Source organism: Capricornis sumatraensis, chromosome 7, assembly GCF_032405125.1.
Source record: "Capricornis sumatraensis isolate serow.1 chromosome 7, serow.2, whole genome shotgun sequence".
NCBI classification, from domain to species: domain Eukaryota; kingdom Metazoa; phylum Chordata; class Mammalia; order Artiodactyla; family Bovidae; genus Capricornis; species Capricornis sumatraensis.
In genome coordinates, this window is record NC_091075.1 from 99623627 (window position 1) to 99639800 (window position 16174).

Below are 16174 nucleotides of genomic sequence, written 5' to 3' on the forward strand. Positions count from 1 at the left end.
CTTACAAGATTTACTGCCCTAAAGACACTGCACCTATTGACTTGACAACATAACTTATAATGAAAATCTCCTTTCTGTCCCCTAAGGTTGCATGTTGAAAGAATAAACAATCCCTTGCAATAGCCAACACTGGTACTTGGCTTAGGTTTAAGGTCAAATAGCAAAACAGGAGCAAAACAAGGCCAAAAGCATTATAACTTGATAGCCCATCAAGTACAAACATCACTGGAATAAAGAAAGTTGCAGGCACCAAAGAAAACAAGAGGCAGGTTCATTAGCATTAAAAAATTTACACTTGGTTGAAGGTGAGGTGAACTATTCCACAAGTAAACATGTATGCCAATCCTAATGGCGAACATGAAACCAAAGCAACAAGACCGAAAACATTAAACTCAGTTAACTACACTGAATGTAAAATTCAAAACCTGAACTTATCTAGGATATCCTCCCAAATCTAGAGAGAAAAGGTTTTCTTTTTTTAATGCACCAGGAAGATGTGTTGTTATGACATGACTTGGTCACACTTAAGACTTGCATTTACATAAGAATCAAGGGCTATCCTTCTCCATTATTCTTTTATGTCTGAATGTGAATATGCTCAACTACTCAGCTCATGCACTAACCGCATAAAAAAATGACTGAAACCTACTACCCATGCCTTCTAAGAACTCACACCATCTAACAGTTAACACCCAGTACAGCTTCCTAACAATGCCCCAAGAGAAAACATTTTGTTCAGTTTGGTGCTTGCTGTGACATAAAACCAACAGAATAGAATACAATTAATTTACTCAGCTACTACTTCAAATCTTTTAATCTAACTTTTGTTCAAACTTTTAATAACTTCATACCTATTTGCCCAAATTGTTGTGTAAAATCTAACTATATCTGATATTCTTAACCCGTAGCTCCTATAGCACAGTTTTAGCACCCCCACCCCACAATGGGTATATCTGGACATTTTAATCAAGAAAACAAAGTTATGGTATTATGATCAGTCAAAGCTCTTTCTAGCAGACCAATGAATAAAACAAACCATTAAAAAATGCCTTTCCGGAGACAAGAACAAAGCAGAACATTTTCTTCATAAAAGGAGCTACCAGCATGCTTTGTGCCATTAAAAATTTACTTTCCAAAATATAACCAAAGACTCATGGTCTACTAGAAAGCTCCCACTAATCACAACAGTATAACTATGCCACAGAAACTTTCATGACAATGTCTCCAGATAGGCAGAAAGGAAACAACATTAAAGGTTATGATGGAAGCCTCGGTTAGAGAGGAAAACGAAGTCTTTAAGAGCACAGAATGCATCTAACAAACAAGGGGAGCAGAGTAGACACTGTAGCTGGCTATTCACAAAGGACCAGTTCTCTCTTCCTATGGAGCAAGACTCCCTACAAAATAAACTGTGCGTTAATTATTGCTGATTTAAAATTACACTTTTACAGAGCTATTTAGTACCTGACGCAGAAAAACAATCACATAAGGAAGCATTTATTTGAGGTTTAACATGTAATCATACAAAGAAAGTCTGTATAAACACAAATCCACAGTCATAACACAGATAGCAAAAGACAAAGTAAAAACAAAAAAAACTAATTGGCGGCTATATACAGTTGGACACAAATTGTGTCTTGTACACTAGAAAGTCTTTTACAAAATAATCATCTTAGATCAACAGAAGACCAATCTTCAATGTCCTCCTGCAAGATGGTTACTTTAGCAATCTCTTCCTAAAAACAAAAACAAAATAGCAATTAGACTTGTGCAACTCCGGCAAGCCTTCTAAGGTCCACTTTCATGAATTGTTTTAAGTTCTCACTTTATTCTTTTCTTCAATAATTAAAGATCACATGCAAATTCATTGGCAAAATGCGGTTTGGGTAATTATAATCATCATCATCTCACTTTGAAGTTCCCATATGATACCATATTAAAATTACTTAAAAATATTAAAATTTACTTAAAAAATCAGGGAACACAATCTTTTCATATTCACAGATTGAACTGTGCTAGATGCAAGGTTTACTAGAAGTGTCTCTAGTAAGCCATGTAAAATTCTATTACAAACACGAATTTCTAACACGCTTGTATTTCAAGGCAACAAATTGCTATGTGCATATGATCTTTAATTTAAATCCCAGATTTTAAAGTTCTTGTTTTGGTTTGTAGATTTCACTATTAGCTATAAAAAGAAAAAGCAAGCATTAAATCTTAAAGAATGAACACTTAAAATGAGGCTCCACAATTGAAATACAACACTAAACAGAAGACCAAAATGATTAAGCTGTAAAAAGGCATTTATGTACTTTAACTCCTGTAAAAAACCATTTAAGTTAAGTTTAGACACTTAATCTTCAAAAAGATTAAAAAAGAAGCCAAAGTCTGAAGTTTTCCACTTTAATCTTTACGCTGGTACATGAAGTTGGAAGAGACCATACCACAGGACAGCGTTTTCTGGTGTATGCCTTGCGCTCTGCCCGCAACGTGCGACCCCCAGAGATAGACGTGGTCAGGGTGACACACGGCCTGCAATGAAGTTCCCGCTGGCGGGTACAAACAAGGTATAATGTCAGAGTTAGAAGACAACATTCTTGTTTTCCTTAAGTTGTACCCATTTCAGTACTTTACCTGTTAATAGTTCTAAAAAGTTTAATTATTCCTCTAGACCACCTGGTACACAAAGCAAACAGAAAAACTCTTAAGTTTTTCTGTTATTACTAAAGAAAGTGAGATAAAACTTTAAAGTTAAAGATCTATAGACATTTTAGGCAAAACAGGCTCATCAAGCAAGTAAAAATTTAACAATTTAGTAAAAACACGCTACGTGGTATTTTGTTTTTACTCATTTTCATTTGTCTATTGATCTTTAAATTAAATTAGACATTTCCACTGGTTTCTTGAACTCTGATACACACCTGTTTTCTGCAGTGTCCCCTTTAATACGGCTGGTAATTGTTTTGGTGATTGCCACCCCCTCGGGATGCCTTGCCGTAAGTGCTCTGTTGGCCTATGTGGAAAAGACAAAAAATTACACTTAGCTTTTAATGATATGGTTTTGCTATATATTTAAAAGCTATTAGATATGCAAAGTTCTGCATGCCAAATAGTAGAATTAAGACATTTTAAGTTACTATAAATTAGGCACATACCACATTCTAGAATGCTCATAATAACCAGTCACTAAGTCAGTATAACCCCGTGACTATTACATCTCAAAAATTAACTCTAAACACTTCTATAACACAATCTCAGAATTGAGATGAATCATAATACCATTGGTTTATGAAGTTAAATAAATATTCTTACCACTGTAGTCTGCATATCCCTGTCCATATCCATAGTTCCCATAGTTATACCCAGTATAATCATAGCCGCCATAGCCACTATAGTTTTGATCACCACCATAGGCACTATTGTAATTTCCATATCCTTGATCATAATAGTTATTAAATCCTTGGTTCCAGTTTTGGCCCTGACCTGAAACAATGCACAATGATTGTTAGGAAACAACTTCTGACCCCCAATCCTAAAATAAAACGATGCATTCCTGTCCTTCACCCTGCAAATCTTAAAAAAGGAAGAATGGACATTTACAGTGCTATCTGGTCAAGAAAATATCACTACAGTTATTAAAAAAAAAAAAAGGGTGTGTGTGTGTATAAAGTCCAACTGTGCCAATATCAGGCTTCCTAAATCTAATGGGGGATAAAAAAAATCAAGGAGACAGCAAGCATGTTTAGAACAAGCACTCCTGCCACAGAAAACCTGTCATGCCAAGGTGTATCATGTAATCAATCTTATTACATTCAATGGGACTATTTTCCCATCAGTACCGACACTGTCAGAGTGGCTATTCTTTGAAGAAGTGAAACCAGTAAAACAAAAACCCATGGAGTAAAACGAGCATGCTCTAACAGTTTAAATTTGGCTTTACTCTCCAATGGGCTTATTCATATTTAGCAGTTGATAGCGTAAACCATTGCCTCATTTCCCTAGAATTAGGTCTCACCTCGGCCTCGACCCCTAGTACCACCTCGCCCACCAGCTGCAGCACCTCTTCCTCCCTTTTGTTGTTGCTGTTGCTGTCTATATACCTCTTTAGGTTGTGCAACTTTGATTTCACACTATAAACAAAAGGTAAAAAGAAGACAAAACTGTTACCACTGTTCTAATGTCAAGCCATTTTTTTCCTTCTCAAAACAGGTTATGAAATTCCCTTAAAACAAAGAAACCCACCCCACTGTTCACTGAATAGAATCCAAATGGCTTTACCTTCCCAGAACCAATTTGATGGTATCTGCTTTCTAACAATTTCTTTACTGGCTCCTCGTCTGTGTATGTAATAAAGCAAAATCCTCTTCTTTCATTTGTTTTTGTATCCATAGGAAGTTCAATATTTTCAATCTGAAATCAAGATGCACACTCAAGATCACCCAGTAAAGGTAAAAAGCTACCAAAATATTTTAGAATGACACTCACAAGCTTCAACAAAGTATGTTACTCTTATGAATTGACTTCTGTATCAACTGTTTCATTATCAACATCAAACTAGAGTAACCTGGCTTATCTACAAAGCGTTTATTTAGAGGGGAGAGGAAAACCTCAACAGCCTCTTGTACCCCACAGATGCCACTCCAATCCTGACCACACCAAAGCATCCACCTTTTCGCTGAAATAAATTAGCTATTAATTTCCACTAATTTAGATACTAGTTTCCATTTTAACACATAAAGCAGTGATAAGGGAGGGACTTGAGCAATGATTTAATTCCATCCTGACCGAACTCTTTTTTCTGTAAGAACTGGGCCAGGGACAAAACATTATATAAATGTATCGAATGAGAATACACATAAACAAAAGCACAGCGCACCTCTCCAAAGGCTCCAAAATATTCTTTAATTTGTTCCTCCGAAGTATCTGGGCTCAATCCACCCACGAAAACCTTTTTGGGGGGTTCCTTCCCTTTTAAAGCTTTGGCCCTTTTAGGGTCTATCAATTTGCCATCCAGTTTGTGTTCTTTCAGTTCCAAAACCTAGAAGACAGATTTATGTGATCTGACAACATACAATCAACCCTCCGAACGACTTGCAAAACGCACACAAAAAGCACGATGCAAACAGGTTCATACCTTATCAACACTAGCAGCATCCTTGAAAAGCACAAATCCAAATCCTCGTGATCTTCCAGTAACAGGATCTGTTTTAATCGTGCAGTCCACAACTTCCCCAAATCGAGACAAATATTCAGTTAGATCTTTCTTGCTTGTATCCCAGCTCAAGCCTCCAATAAACATTTTACTAGAAATAAAAGTTGTTTATTTACAAACAGCAGTAGCTAAAACGGTTAAAGTTACGTTTACTACAAACTATAAGCGCAGGGAAATTCATATCCATGTACAAGTAATTTCACCTGTTTACAAACACAGGAACCAAAGACCACAAAAAGCCCCAAATTCCATCAAGGTCACTTATCCAAATCTTTGCTCTCCACACTGCATCAGGCAAAGGTTAAGCGAGGCCAACTAAACACGTTTAAAAACCGTTCCGAACTAGTAAAATGCAACTTTCTAAACTGAACGCCCACTACTCAGGTTCACCGTCTTCCTCAGCTGTCAAGTCAACGTTCCACCTGAACAACTCATCATCACGCATACTGGAGATCTGGGCACCAGTCGCGTACAGGTTCCCAAACCAAGGGTCCCCCTACACCCTCCCCAGAAAAACTGCCCGGAGCCCTAACAGACACAGTGAAGAGGCGGCGGCAGCTGCAGCGTGCGGCGCGGCCGGCCCGGCCCCTCCCCCTCCGGCCCCACGCGGCGCCTGCGCACTCTGGCCCCGGACGCCGCCGCCCTCCGCCTCCAAACCCGCTGCCCTTCCCCCACCTTCCGCGGGGCTCTCCAGTCCCCCCGTCCGTCTCCTACTTTGCTCTTCCCTCCGATCTAGTGGGGTTCGGCGGACACGCAGGAGAATCGACTCGGGGCAAGAATGGGGGCGGTGAGGGGGAGGGTAGCGCGCGGCTCCCGAGGGACGAAGGGCGCGTGCGGCGAGCTGGGGGAGGGGAAAGAAGGGGAGAGGCGAGAAGCGTGCGGTACCCGTCATCCTGCTGGTTCTTGCTCGCGTTGATCTTGGATCCCTCTGCGAATTCCTCTATGTTGCTGTACTCGTTCATGTCTTCCATAGCGGCGGAGTGGTCGGCCGGAAGGTGCTGGCGCGCAGACCGAGTCGCGGCAGCAGCGGCGGCGGAGCGTTGTATGGAGCTGGATTTAAAATGGCGGCGGAAGAGATCCGGGCGCCGCCTGCGCCCTCCCTTTATAGCCGCCCCGCCCGCCAATCGGGAGGGCTGCTGGGCGGTGACGTGGCGCTGGGCCCGGCGCGCCCCCTGCCGGGCGGAGCTGGGAGCGAGCGAAGGGAGGAGCGGGGCGAGCTGCCGCGGCGGCCGCGGCCGCCAATGGGAGAGGCTGCGGGAGGCTAAAGTAGCGGGAGCGGAGGGGAACAATGGCGGCGGCACATGGGAGAGTCGGGGCGGGACCTCCATCGCGGCCCTCCTGCTGAGAAGCGAGGTCGCGAGTGAGGGGACGCGGGCTTGGGAAGGGAGACGCGTCAGAAGAGAAACGACGACGGGGAGAGAAGTCCTGGGGTCAGAATCCCGAGCAACGCCACAGTCCCTCTTGCCTTGAGAGCCTTTTGTCTCTGGCGTCCGGTCCAGCCCACTCCCAGCCAAGAGCCGTCAACCCCGCCTTTTTCCGCCCTCGGTTCCCCCAGCGCAGAGCTGCTGCTATCGATTAGCACCGTAGCCGCGCCGCTCCGGAAAAAGGCGGACTGCGCCCGGCGCCGGCGGCTGAGGCGGCGAGCGCGCCGGCCGTCCGCCCGCCGCGCGCACGCGTGTTTTGTCCTCGAGCTGGCTGGAACCAGCCGAACAGGAAGCGGGCGCACGGCGGCCTCTCCGGGCGGCCGCACGGCGCGGACGCCTCTTCCGCTGCCGCCCCAGGCGCGCGGGCCGAGGGGGGCGCGGCGGGCCTCGCGCTAGCCGATCGGCCGACGCTGTCCAGCTGACCGGGACCTGAACGGCCTCCTTCGGTGGCTGAGGAACGGGAGGAGGGGCTCGGACCCGGTCGGATTACTGTAAAAAATGCCAAAGCCGAAGCAGTGGGCGGGGAGGGAGGGGGCTAGGTGCCGTAGAGGGCAAGGGGCACTCACATCCCCGGCGCGCCACTCGCGGGGCTCCCGTCTGCACGTGCCCCGAGCCTCTCCCGCTCGCTCAACCAGTCTGCGGAGAGCGCGCGCCCGTCTCCCGCGTTCGCTTCTTTGTTCCCGCCCACGCGAGGCCCATTTTGACGGATCGGGTTCGAGGCCCTCTAGCGGCCAATCGACGTCGGCACCGTGCCTCGCCCCGCCCCCTCGGAACCTCGTGAGGACTACCCTCTCTTTCTGCCCACGTGGTCTGGACCTCCCGCCCCCGGCAGCTGGCGAGTTCAGGGTCCTTGGGCTGCGGATTTCTCTACGTCCGGAAGCGCTGACCAGTCCTCTCCGCCTCGTGCGTCAGGCCGCGCTGCGGTTATCCGCTCCGGGACCCTTTCTCAGGGCCACCAGAAGCCCAGCCCTTTGCTGGGGCGCTGCCGGCGCCGCCCTCCGCCCTCTCTACCAGTAGGCCGATTCTCTTGGTAGCAGTCGGTGGGGTGGGGAAATGGTCGTGCTTTCGGTGCCCGCCGAAGTCACTGTGATCCTGTTAGATATCGAAGGTACCACAACCCCGATTGCTTTCGTGAAGGTGAGGGGCGGAAGGGAGCGGGGAAGTTACTTACGCTTTAAACCAAAAATGTTGAAAGTATCGCAGACCTTGCACTAGAGACGAGGAGTGGGAGAGACGGTGTGGCTTTGCTCCGACTCGGGTGGGAGGAGGTAGTCTGCGGCGGATTGCTGGATGTTTTTTCTCCTTATCTTCACCTTGCCCCATCCCTGCCCTCGGTTTTTTGCAGGCGGGTGGGAAGGGACGGAGGTGGTGGTGAAAAAGGGCGGAGGAGGGCGGGTCCGCAGCGGCGAAGTGAAGAGAGGTGGGCGCCGCCCGCGGGGCAGGTGTGCGCCCCGTCGCCCAGGTGACAGCCTTGTGCCATTATGGACCTGGGGAGTCGGCGGCCGCGATCTAGTAGTCCCTGAGGGCTTCCAGTCTCGCAAAATGGAAAGACTGAAGTGTCAGGATGACTTTTCAGGTAGCCTTGGTGTCTTAGGCAGTAATGGTTATTCTTCGCCTTTTCACACTCATGCTGTTCGTGGCCGAGCCTCTCACTGAATGTTCCTGGACTAGGTTAGCAACGGTCTAGATTCCGTCCATTTTCCTTTTTTTTTAAAAAGGAGACAAAGTTCTTACCCAAAGTTGTCTAGGATAGCAGTGCTAACCAAGTTGTCTACAACTAGTTCACAAACTTAAAACTTTACATTAGAGCAGGTTCCTTTTTTATATATGTTGTATTTGTCAGGATGATTAAATATCAGATATTAATATAATTTTAAAAAGGATCTCTCAGGCCTAGTCTTCTGTTTATTTGACTTTTAGAGGTTTAAGATAAAAGTTCTCATAGAAGTGCTTGTGTGCAATAATTAAGATACCGTTTACAAAGTAGGGAAAACCTGTCTTCCAGCAAACTGAAAGTCTTAGTTTTAATTTAAAAAAATTTGTAAAGTTACCTGTGAAGAATGTTTTTCTTGATCTAGGTTATAAAATAAAATTGTTGTACACTTTTAGGTCTCCACTGTAACAACCACTTACAAATTCTTTAGAAGGATCACAATACCTTGACATCCAGTGAAGTGTCTTAAGAAATTTAGGGTTTTTTTCCAAGTTTTTAAGTACACGTGACGCTTTCTGCAGAAATATTCAGAATTGCCCAAATGTTGATAACTGAGTCGACTTTTCTTTCTCTTGTTGATTGTGACAAAATAACTGCTTTCTTGTAGTTTTCAAAGAAAAAAAGGATTCTGCATTTTTATGGTTCATAATTTACAAGTCACAGTCTTGCTTTCCACTGTTATCAGAAAACCAGGAATGATGACAAGTAGTAATATGGCATATGTACCATTCTTGGAAAATCTATTTAGGGAGAAGATACCTCATGTAAATCAATTTTATAGCAAAAAATAATACATCTCTCTCTCCTTTTTAAATCCACTGTGTCTTCTGCAAGATGAGCTGAGCCACTTCTTGGAATCTTTGTTTATGACAGACTTATTCTGAGATCTTTCTGAGAATAAAAATGCCTTAATGGTCTAAATAGATTTCTTTTTTTTTTTGCGTTTGAGACCAGACTGCAAAAAAATCACTCAAGGATCTTGTTTTAAGGATAATTTCTTAGGCTTTGTCTATAATCAGTTATTATTTTATTCATGTTAACTACTATAATTGTCTATTTAAGTAAAATAAAGTCGCTCAGTCATGTCCGACTCTTAGCCACCCCATGGACTGTAGCCTACCAGGCTCCTCCATCCATGGGTTTTTCCAGGCAAGAGTACTGGAGTGGGGTGCCATTGCCTTCTCCAAAAGTTAGACTAGAATGGTAATCATCTGATCTATTTCAAATACATGAGTCATGGATGGCTATAATTTCAAAACTAATGTTTCATAATGGCAGAGTGATTTTAAAGTATGCTAATAAACATTTTGGAAGCAGGTATTCTATGAAGATGGTACTGCAAACAGATTCATAGTCCTGTATCATCAGACTGAATCTGTTATGTTTGAGATCAGTTGCTGATCTTGTTTCTCAGTACAGTGAGTGAGTATCATTCTTATGTTCCTGCCAGTATTTCTTCATAAATGTCATAACATAAAAATAAATTTAATATCTGCAATATATAATTCATCTCAAAATTTATTATGTAATTCATATCAAGATAATCTGGGGAATTTTGGTAAAATGTGTTCATGTTCTAAACCTCACTCCCAACCCTCTGAGAGCATTTAGGAGTATGTATGTGTCAGGATGTTTTTCTGTGAATAATAAAGCCCCATCATTATTGTCTATTTGCTATGCATTAAATGATCAAAACCAGTGTTTCTGAGAGTATGTTCAGAAGAACATTAGGTCTTTGTGGATGTTTATTGTAACTACACAGAAAAAGATTACTAAATGCATTTTGAGAAAATGGTCTGTGCATATTTAACCAGGTTTCTTTATTGCACACCTTCTCACATCCTTTATATCATACACACACTTGCACACATAATGCTTTGTGAACCTTCAAGAGACTAGCATTTCACAAATTTATTTGAACCAAGAAATCCTTTAACACAGTGTCTGTATCTTTTGAATACCCTTTAAAGAGATGCTAAATTATATCCTTAGACCTCGGTTCTACTTTGGGCTTTAGTGTGGAAAAGATGAAAGGAAACATTGAGATGCAACTGGTATACTTGACTACAAGTCAGGTTGTGTGCACTGTTTGCATATTACTAATAGGAAACAGGCTCTGAAAAATTGAACGGTATGCCTGGGATTTGAAACCAAATTGTCTTGACAGAGCACCTCTTACTCTTTCCATTATTGCGCTCCATCTCTGAAATGGGACAGACCCACAGTGCTTGTTCAGTCTTCTTTGCCTGGTCTTGTGGGTGTTAAATGACACAGCTGACACGGGAGCACTTTAATCAGTAAGAAATACCATAAAAGCATATGGTGGCAAATTTTAGTTTACACCACCTCTTGGTGATAGGTTTAGGAGTACACCCTTGGAACAGAGTAACTATACTTTATTTGGGGGTTTGGTTCTACCATCAGTATACACTGTGAAAATTGAGTATTGTCAAAAATTGCCATGGAGATTGTCATACTGAGTGAAGTAAATCAGAAGGATATCGTATGACATTCCTTGTATGTGGAATCTAAGAAATGATACAAATGAACTTACAAAACAGAAAGAGACTCACGGACTTAGAGAACAAACAGTTTCGGGCTGGGGAGATGGGGAGAGGGGAGGAAGGGATAGTTAGGGAGTTTGGGATGATGTGTACACACTGCTATAATTAAAATGGATAACCAACAAGGACCTACTGTATAGCACAGGGAACTCTGCTCAATGTTATGTGACAGCCTGGGTGGGAGGGGAGCTTGGGGGAGAATGGATACAGGTATATATATGGCTGAGTCCCTTTGCTGTCCACCTAAAACTATCACAGCACTGTTAAAGAAAAGATTAAAAAAATAAATGCCTTTGAAATACCCTTAGTCTCCTCTCTGGAGACTGATTCCATCTTTCTGTAAATCACATGCAGCCGTTTTTCCTTCAGAGTTGAAACATTGCTGCTGCTTCTCTTGAGCACTGGAGGAAGTAGTTGGTTTGGGATTAGGTGACGTAGATGAAAAACATATTGTGTCAAACACTAGGCTCACACTGAACCATTCATGCTGTCAGAGACACTGGGGAACTGAGACTGTCTCAGGGAACAGAATACGTCCTGTGAGTGGAAGTGCAGACAGGTTAGCAGCACTGGTTTTATTTATTTTTTCCCTTTCTCTCTCTCTTTTTCCCCTTGCTGAGTAGTTAAAGTTGAAGGTGTCTATGATGCAACTTATAACTTTGTAAGATGCACTAACTCCTAGATATCTTATAGGATTCCATAGAATCTTCCCAGTCTGGAAATGTGTTCTGTGAGCAGCCTGTTGCTCTGTCAGGGCATGGCTTTAACCCTTAGGCTACAGACAATAATAAACAGTGGTTTTACTTAACTGCTAATATATCTTATTTTCTTCGAGTCAGAATGGTCAAATTTCTGGAGCGAGAAGGGTTCCTAGTTTGGGCCATCTAGTCAGTGTCACAACCAGCTAATTAATTTCTCATATGAATCAATGAATGCCTAGAGGCATGTCTTTGTGAGGGTCATCACAACTTGTTGGGAGCAGAGCAGCAGTAGAACCCAGCTTTCCTTTGATGGTTCCCAGTGCATCTGAGTCCTCAAAGCCATCAGTCCTGCCCCTCACTGCAGAATGTGTGCCTCTGGAGGTTATTTTCTTTTCAAGCACTGACTTTGATCCTCTATGGTGGTGATCACTCAGCATTTTTTGGTTATATAAACCATCAGCGGGCTTTCCCGATGGCTCAATGGGTGACAAATCCGCCTGCAGTGTAGGAGACACAAGAAACACAGGTTCAACTCCTGGGTTGGGAAGATGTCCTGGAGAAGGGCATGGCAACCCACTCCAGTGTTCTCGCATGGAGAATCCCATGGACAAAGGAGCTTGATGGGCTACAGTCTAAAAGGTCGCAGAGAGTCAGACATGACTGAGTGACTACACACACAGCATCAGTAGAGTTGGGGCAGGCATAACCAATAGAATTTATTGTGTACTGTTATTAAGTTATAAAGTAAATTAGAATTTAAAGATGAGGTTTAAATGAGTATAAATGAATGGGTTTGTATTTTCTTCCCTTATCCCTTTGAATCATCTTGCCTGCACCCCATGGAGCCGCCACAGATCTTTGTCCGTGGTGATGTAATACTCATTTTTCTGACTTTTTGCATTGTGTTATTCCAATGATTTTAGTCTGTAAGCTGCGAAATAACACCGTTACCAGTCCTGTGGTTATCCTGTCAGGAACCTTCAAGTATTGTTTTTGAGTTGGGGAAGATGATCTCTTGTTTCTGAAAATGCTCTATAATTTGGTGCTTTTCCTGTCATTACACGTCAAATTAGTACTTGTAACAACAGTTGGGGCAGTTATGATCTGTGAAGTCACTGCAAACAACACCTTAGCAAATACTGAAACATTGTCCGTGGAGAAGATGAAGGGAGCGGTTCCTGTGAGCCTCTGGTGGCAGCTGATGGCTAGGTAACCTTGTTTTGTGTGTTTCTGTTTGTCTTACTTAATACATATCGTTGACTCCCTAACACTGAGCTCACTGCCAATGGCGCTGTAACCTAGGCTTTGCTGGAGCTTCCCTGACCACATGTGCTTTGTCCGGGAGGTAGTCTTCTTGCCTTAGGAACACTAGACAGCGCTTGAGCACTTTGTGGGCAGTCAGCAACAAAAAGCACAAAATGTGAAAACGTAGTGGCAAACACGCTCTGAAAAGGATGCTTGTTTAAAAAATGAGAGGTGAAGTAAGGCAAAGCATCACCTCATAGTGGGAATGTGTGCAACTGGTTTTTCACAAGTTTTGCTCTTCTGCTCATGTATGTACCTGTTGTCAGAAAAGTGGGAAAGTTCAGTGGATCATGATTTGGAGGTTATGAATAAATTTTAGTAGGTAGAATATGTAAATATAGTATCTTTAAATAACAGGGATTGGCTGGACAGAGTGTAGTATTTATCAGGATGAGCTTGGTGACTGCACCTGTGGCTTAGCTTCTGGCTCCCTGAATGATTTATGGCAAGTTACTGTCTTTTGAGTCTGGGTACAGATGTCCTGTACAATGTCCTGTACTATGGGGATAGCAACCTCATAAGGCTGATGTGAACATTTAATGAATATTTGTGCTCAAGGATTGTGCTTACTCAGTCATGTCCGACTCTTTGTGACCCTGTGTGTGGACTATAGCCTGCCAGTCTCCTCTGCCCAGGGGATTTTCCAGGCAAGAATACTGAAGTGTGTTACCATTTCCTCCTCAGGGGATCTTTCTGACCCAGGGATCAAACCCAAGTCTCCTGCATCTCCTGCCTTGGCAGGCAAATACTTGACTACTGAGCTACCTGGGAAGCAAGGAATGAATATTTAGCCCCCTGTATAAAATAAATAAATATATTTCCATCAGTATTTCATTCACTATCAACAAACCTTGTCAGAGAGTAGTGGATGAGTGGCAGTTGTGGGGTATGTTTTTCATTTATGCCTTAGGAAGACTTCAAGACTTAGTGCTTGAAGGTAAAGTCTTTGTAATAATTAAGGGACTCGATTGACGTGAGTCTGAGTGAACTCCGGGAGATGGTGATGGACAGGGAGACCTGGCGTGCTGCGGTTCATGGGGTCGCAAAGAGTCAGACACGACTGAGCGACTGAACTGAACTGAACTGAATAATTAAGAACCTTCTATTTAACTGAAAGTATGAATCTGATTAGAATATTTGTTCCTAGAGAGTATATTAAGTGGTTTGTGGTGAGTACCCTTGCCAGTGGCCCTTTATATCTGTGCTTCTCAGACTTGAATGTGTAGACAAATAATCCAGAGATCTGGCTAAAATGTAGTTTCTGATTCAGAAGATGTGGAATGGTACTTTTTTTTTTTTTCATTTTTAGTGACATTTGTTGTTTTCTAATTTTACAAGCAGTACATGTTCATTGAAAACGGAAATACATAAAAGCATAAAGTAGAAATTGACAATCACGCATAATTCACACTGGCCCCCTTTCCACCAGAGATAACTGTTATTTGCATTTTGGTGCATTTCCTTCCAGTGTATACATGTTTGTTTTCTTTTTCTGGCCAGGCATCTTAGTTTCCTGACCAGGGATCGAACCTATACCCCCTGCATTGGGAGGACGGAGTCTTAACCACTGGACCGCCAGTGAAATCCCGTAGTGCTTTCAATGGAAGTATAATTGACCTACAGTACTATGTTAGTTACAGGTGTCATAGCGATTCAGTATTTCTGTACATTATAAAATGATCATCATGATATGTCTGGTTAACATCTGTCACCATACAAACATACTGTAGTATAAATGGTTATGTTCCTCATGTTGTACATCTTATCCCCATTTATTTTGTAATTGGGAGTTGGTACCTCTTAATCTCACTCACCTATTTCATTAATTTCTCCAGATTTCTCCCTTCTGGCAACCACCTGTTTATTCTGTCTATGAGTCTGTTCCGTTTTGTTACGTTCCTTCGTTTGTTTTGTTTTTCAGATATGTGAAATCAGACAGTATTTGTCTTTGCCTTATTTCACTTAGCGTAATACCCTCTAGGTCCATCTGTGTTATCACAGATGGCAAGATTTCATTCTTTTCTTTTTTAGTGGCTGAATAATATGGAATGGAAGCTGAGATTTGAACAGGTTTCTGTGTGATGCTGATGCTGTCAATCCATGGACACACAGAACAGGTTTCTGTGTGATGTTGATGCTGTTGGTCCATGGACTGAAATCTGAGTAGTTAGGCTGTATCCCGAAACCAAGATCTGTTAGCGTCCCTCTTTCCTAATGGCTCATTGGAGGTGACAGAGCACACCAAGATAGTGTAGGTGAATTAAAGGAGGTCTGTCATCATTAACGGAACCAAAACCTCTCAGAAGTCAAGTAAATTGACAAAAGAGAGCAAGATAATGAAATAAACTGGCAAATAACAAAGCAATAAGCAAGTGGCCACTTCCCCAGCTTTTGCAAATTGTCTTCCAGAAACTGAACTGTAATAATAACTTTCTTTTTTTGTGTTGTTTGTGGAACTTCCCCAACCAGGGATTGAACCTGCAGCCCCTGCAGTGGAAGCTCGGAGTGTTTTTTATTGTTATTTATGTGTTTGCCTGTGTTGGGTCTTAGTTGTGGCATGCAGGATCCAGTTCCCTGACCCGGGATCAAACCTGGGCTTCCAGCAGGGCGGGTGTGAAGTCTTAGCCCCTGGACCACCAGGGAAGTCCAAAGCAATTTTGTTTTATTTTTTTCTTAAATATTTATTTACTTATTTGGTTGCATCAGGTCTTAATTGCTGCGTGTGCTTAGTTGCTGTGTGGCATTTGGGATCTTAGTTCCCCAACCAGGGATAGAACTTGCACTCCTTGCATTGGAAACACTGAGTCCAAACCACTGGACTGCCCCTGGGATTATACTTTTTTTTTTTTTTTTAAGATTCCGTTTAAGGACTGTGGTGGTGTGGAAGTTGGTAAAGACAATATGTAGGAGCTGGAGCTTTACCTTAGAGTACAGAGTTTTTGGCAGTATTTTGAATAAGACCAAGAGAAAAGATGTCTCAAACTTAATCTTCTGCATTAGAAAATCTGAATTAAGCAGAAAAATCTTTGATCCTATCAGTAGAATTTTTTTGAAGTAGCAGATACTCATTTCATTGAAAAAATGATAAAGATATTGATTCAATTTAACAATGGAATCTTGTTTGTATGGGTTTCCCTGGTGGCTCAGAGGTTAAAGCATCTGCCTGCAATGTGGGAGACCTGGGTTCGATCCCTGGGTCGGGAAGATCCCCTGGAGAAGGAAATGGCAACCCCCTCCAGTATTCTTGCCTAGAG

The 16174-nt window shown here is 42.8% G+C and overlaps 2 protein-coding genes across 6 annotated transcripts in view; one reads left to right on the plus strand and one right to left on the minus strand.

The window, feature by feature from the left end:
• On the minus strand, positions 1-6540 carry HNRNPDL (heterogeneous nuclear ribonucleoprotein D like). 3 transcript variants are annotated; one of them, XM_068974860.1, is made up of 8 exons: positions 6098-6540; positions 5135-5303; positions 4877-5038; positions 4279-4410; positions 4016-4130; positions 3313-3483; positions 2922-3013; positions 2-2549 (listed from the first exon to the last, which is right to left on the minus strand). In XM_068974860.1, the coding sequence occupies exons 1-7, from the start codon at positions 6538-6540 to the stop codon at positions 2943-2945; spliced, it is 1263 nt and encodes a 420-aa protein (XP_068830961.1). In that variant the 3' UTR covers positions 2-2549; positions 2922-2942. The 3 variants fall into 3 exon arrangements, with proteins under 3 accessions (XP_068830960.1, XP_068830961.1, XP_068830962.1); XM_068974861.1 differs by having other exon boundaries at positions 3-1736; XM_068974859.1 differs by having other exon boundaries at positions 1-3013.
• A 970-nt stretch (positions 6541-7510) lies between these two features.
• Positions 7511-16174, plus strand: part of ENOPH1 (enolase-phosphatase 1) — a 36448-nt gene continuing 27784 nt past the window's right edge. The window contains exon 1 of one of the 3 annotated variants that reach the window (XM_068975267.1): positions 7511-7773. In XM_068975267.1, the coding sequence (XP_068831368.1) occupies positions 7690-7773 (84 nt within the window). In that variant the 5' untranslated portion in view covers positions 7511-7689. Of the gene's footprint in view, positions 7774-12735; positions 12825-16174 lie in introns of those variants that run through there. The other 2 variants (XM_068975268.1, XM_068975269.1) reach the window with 2 other exon arrangements.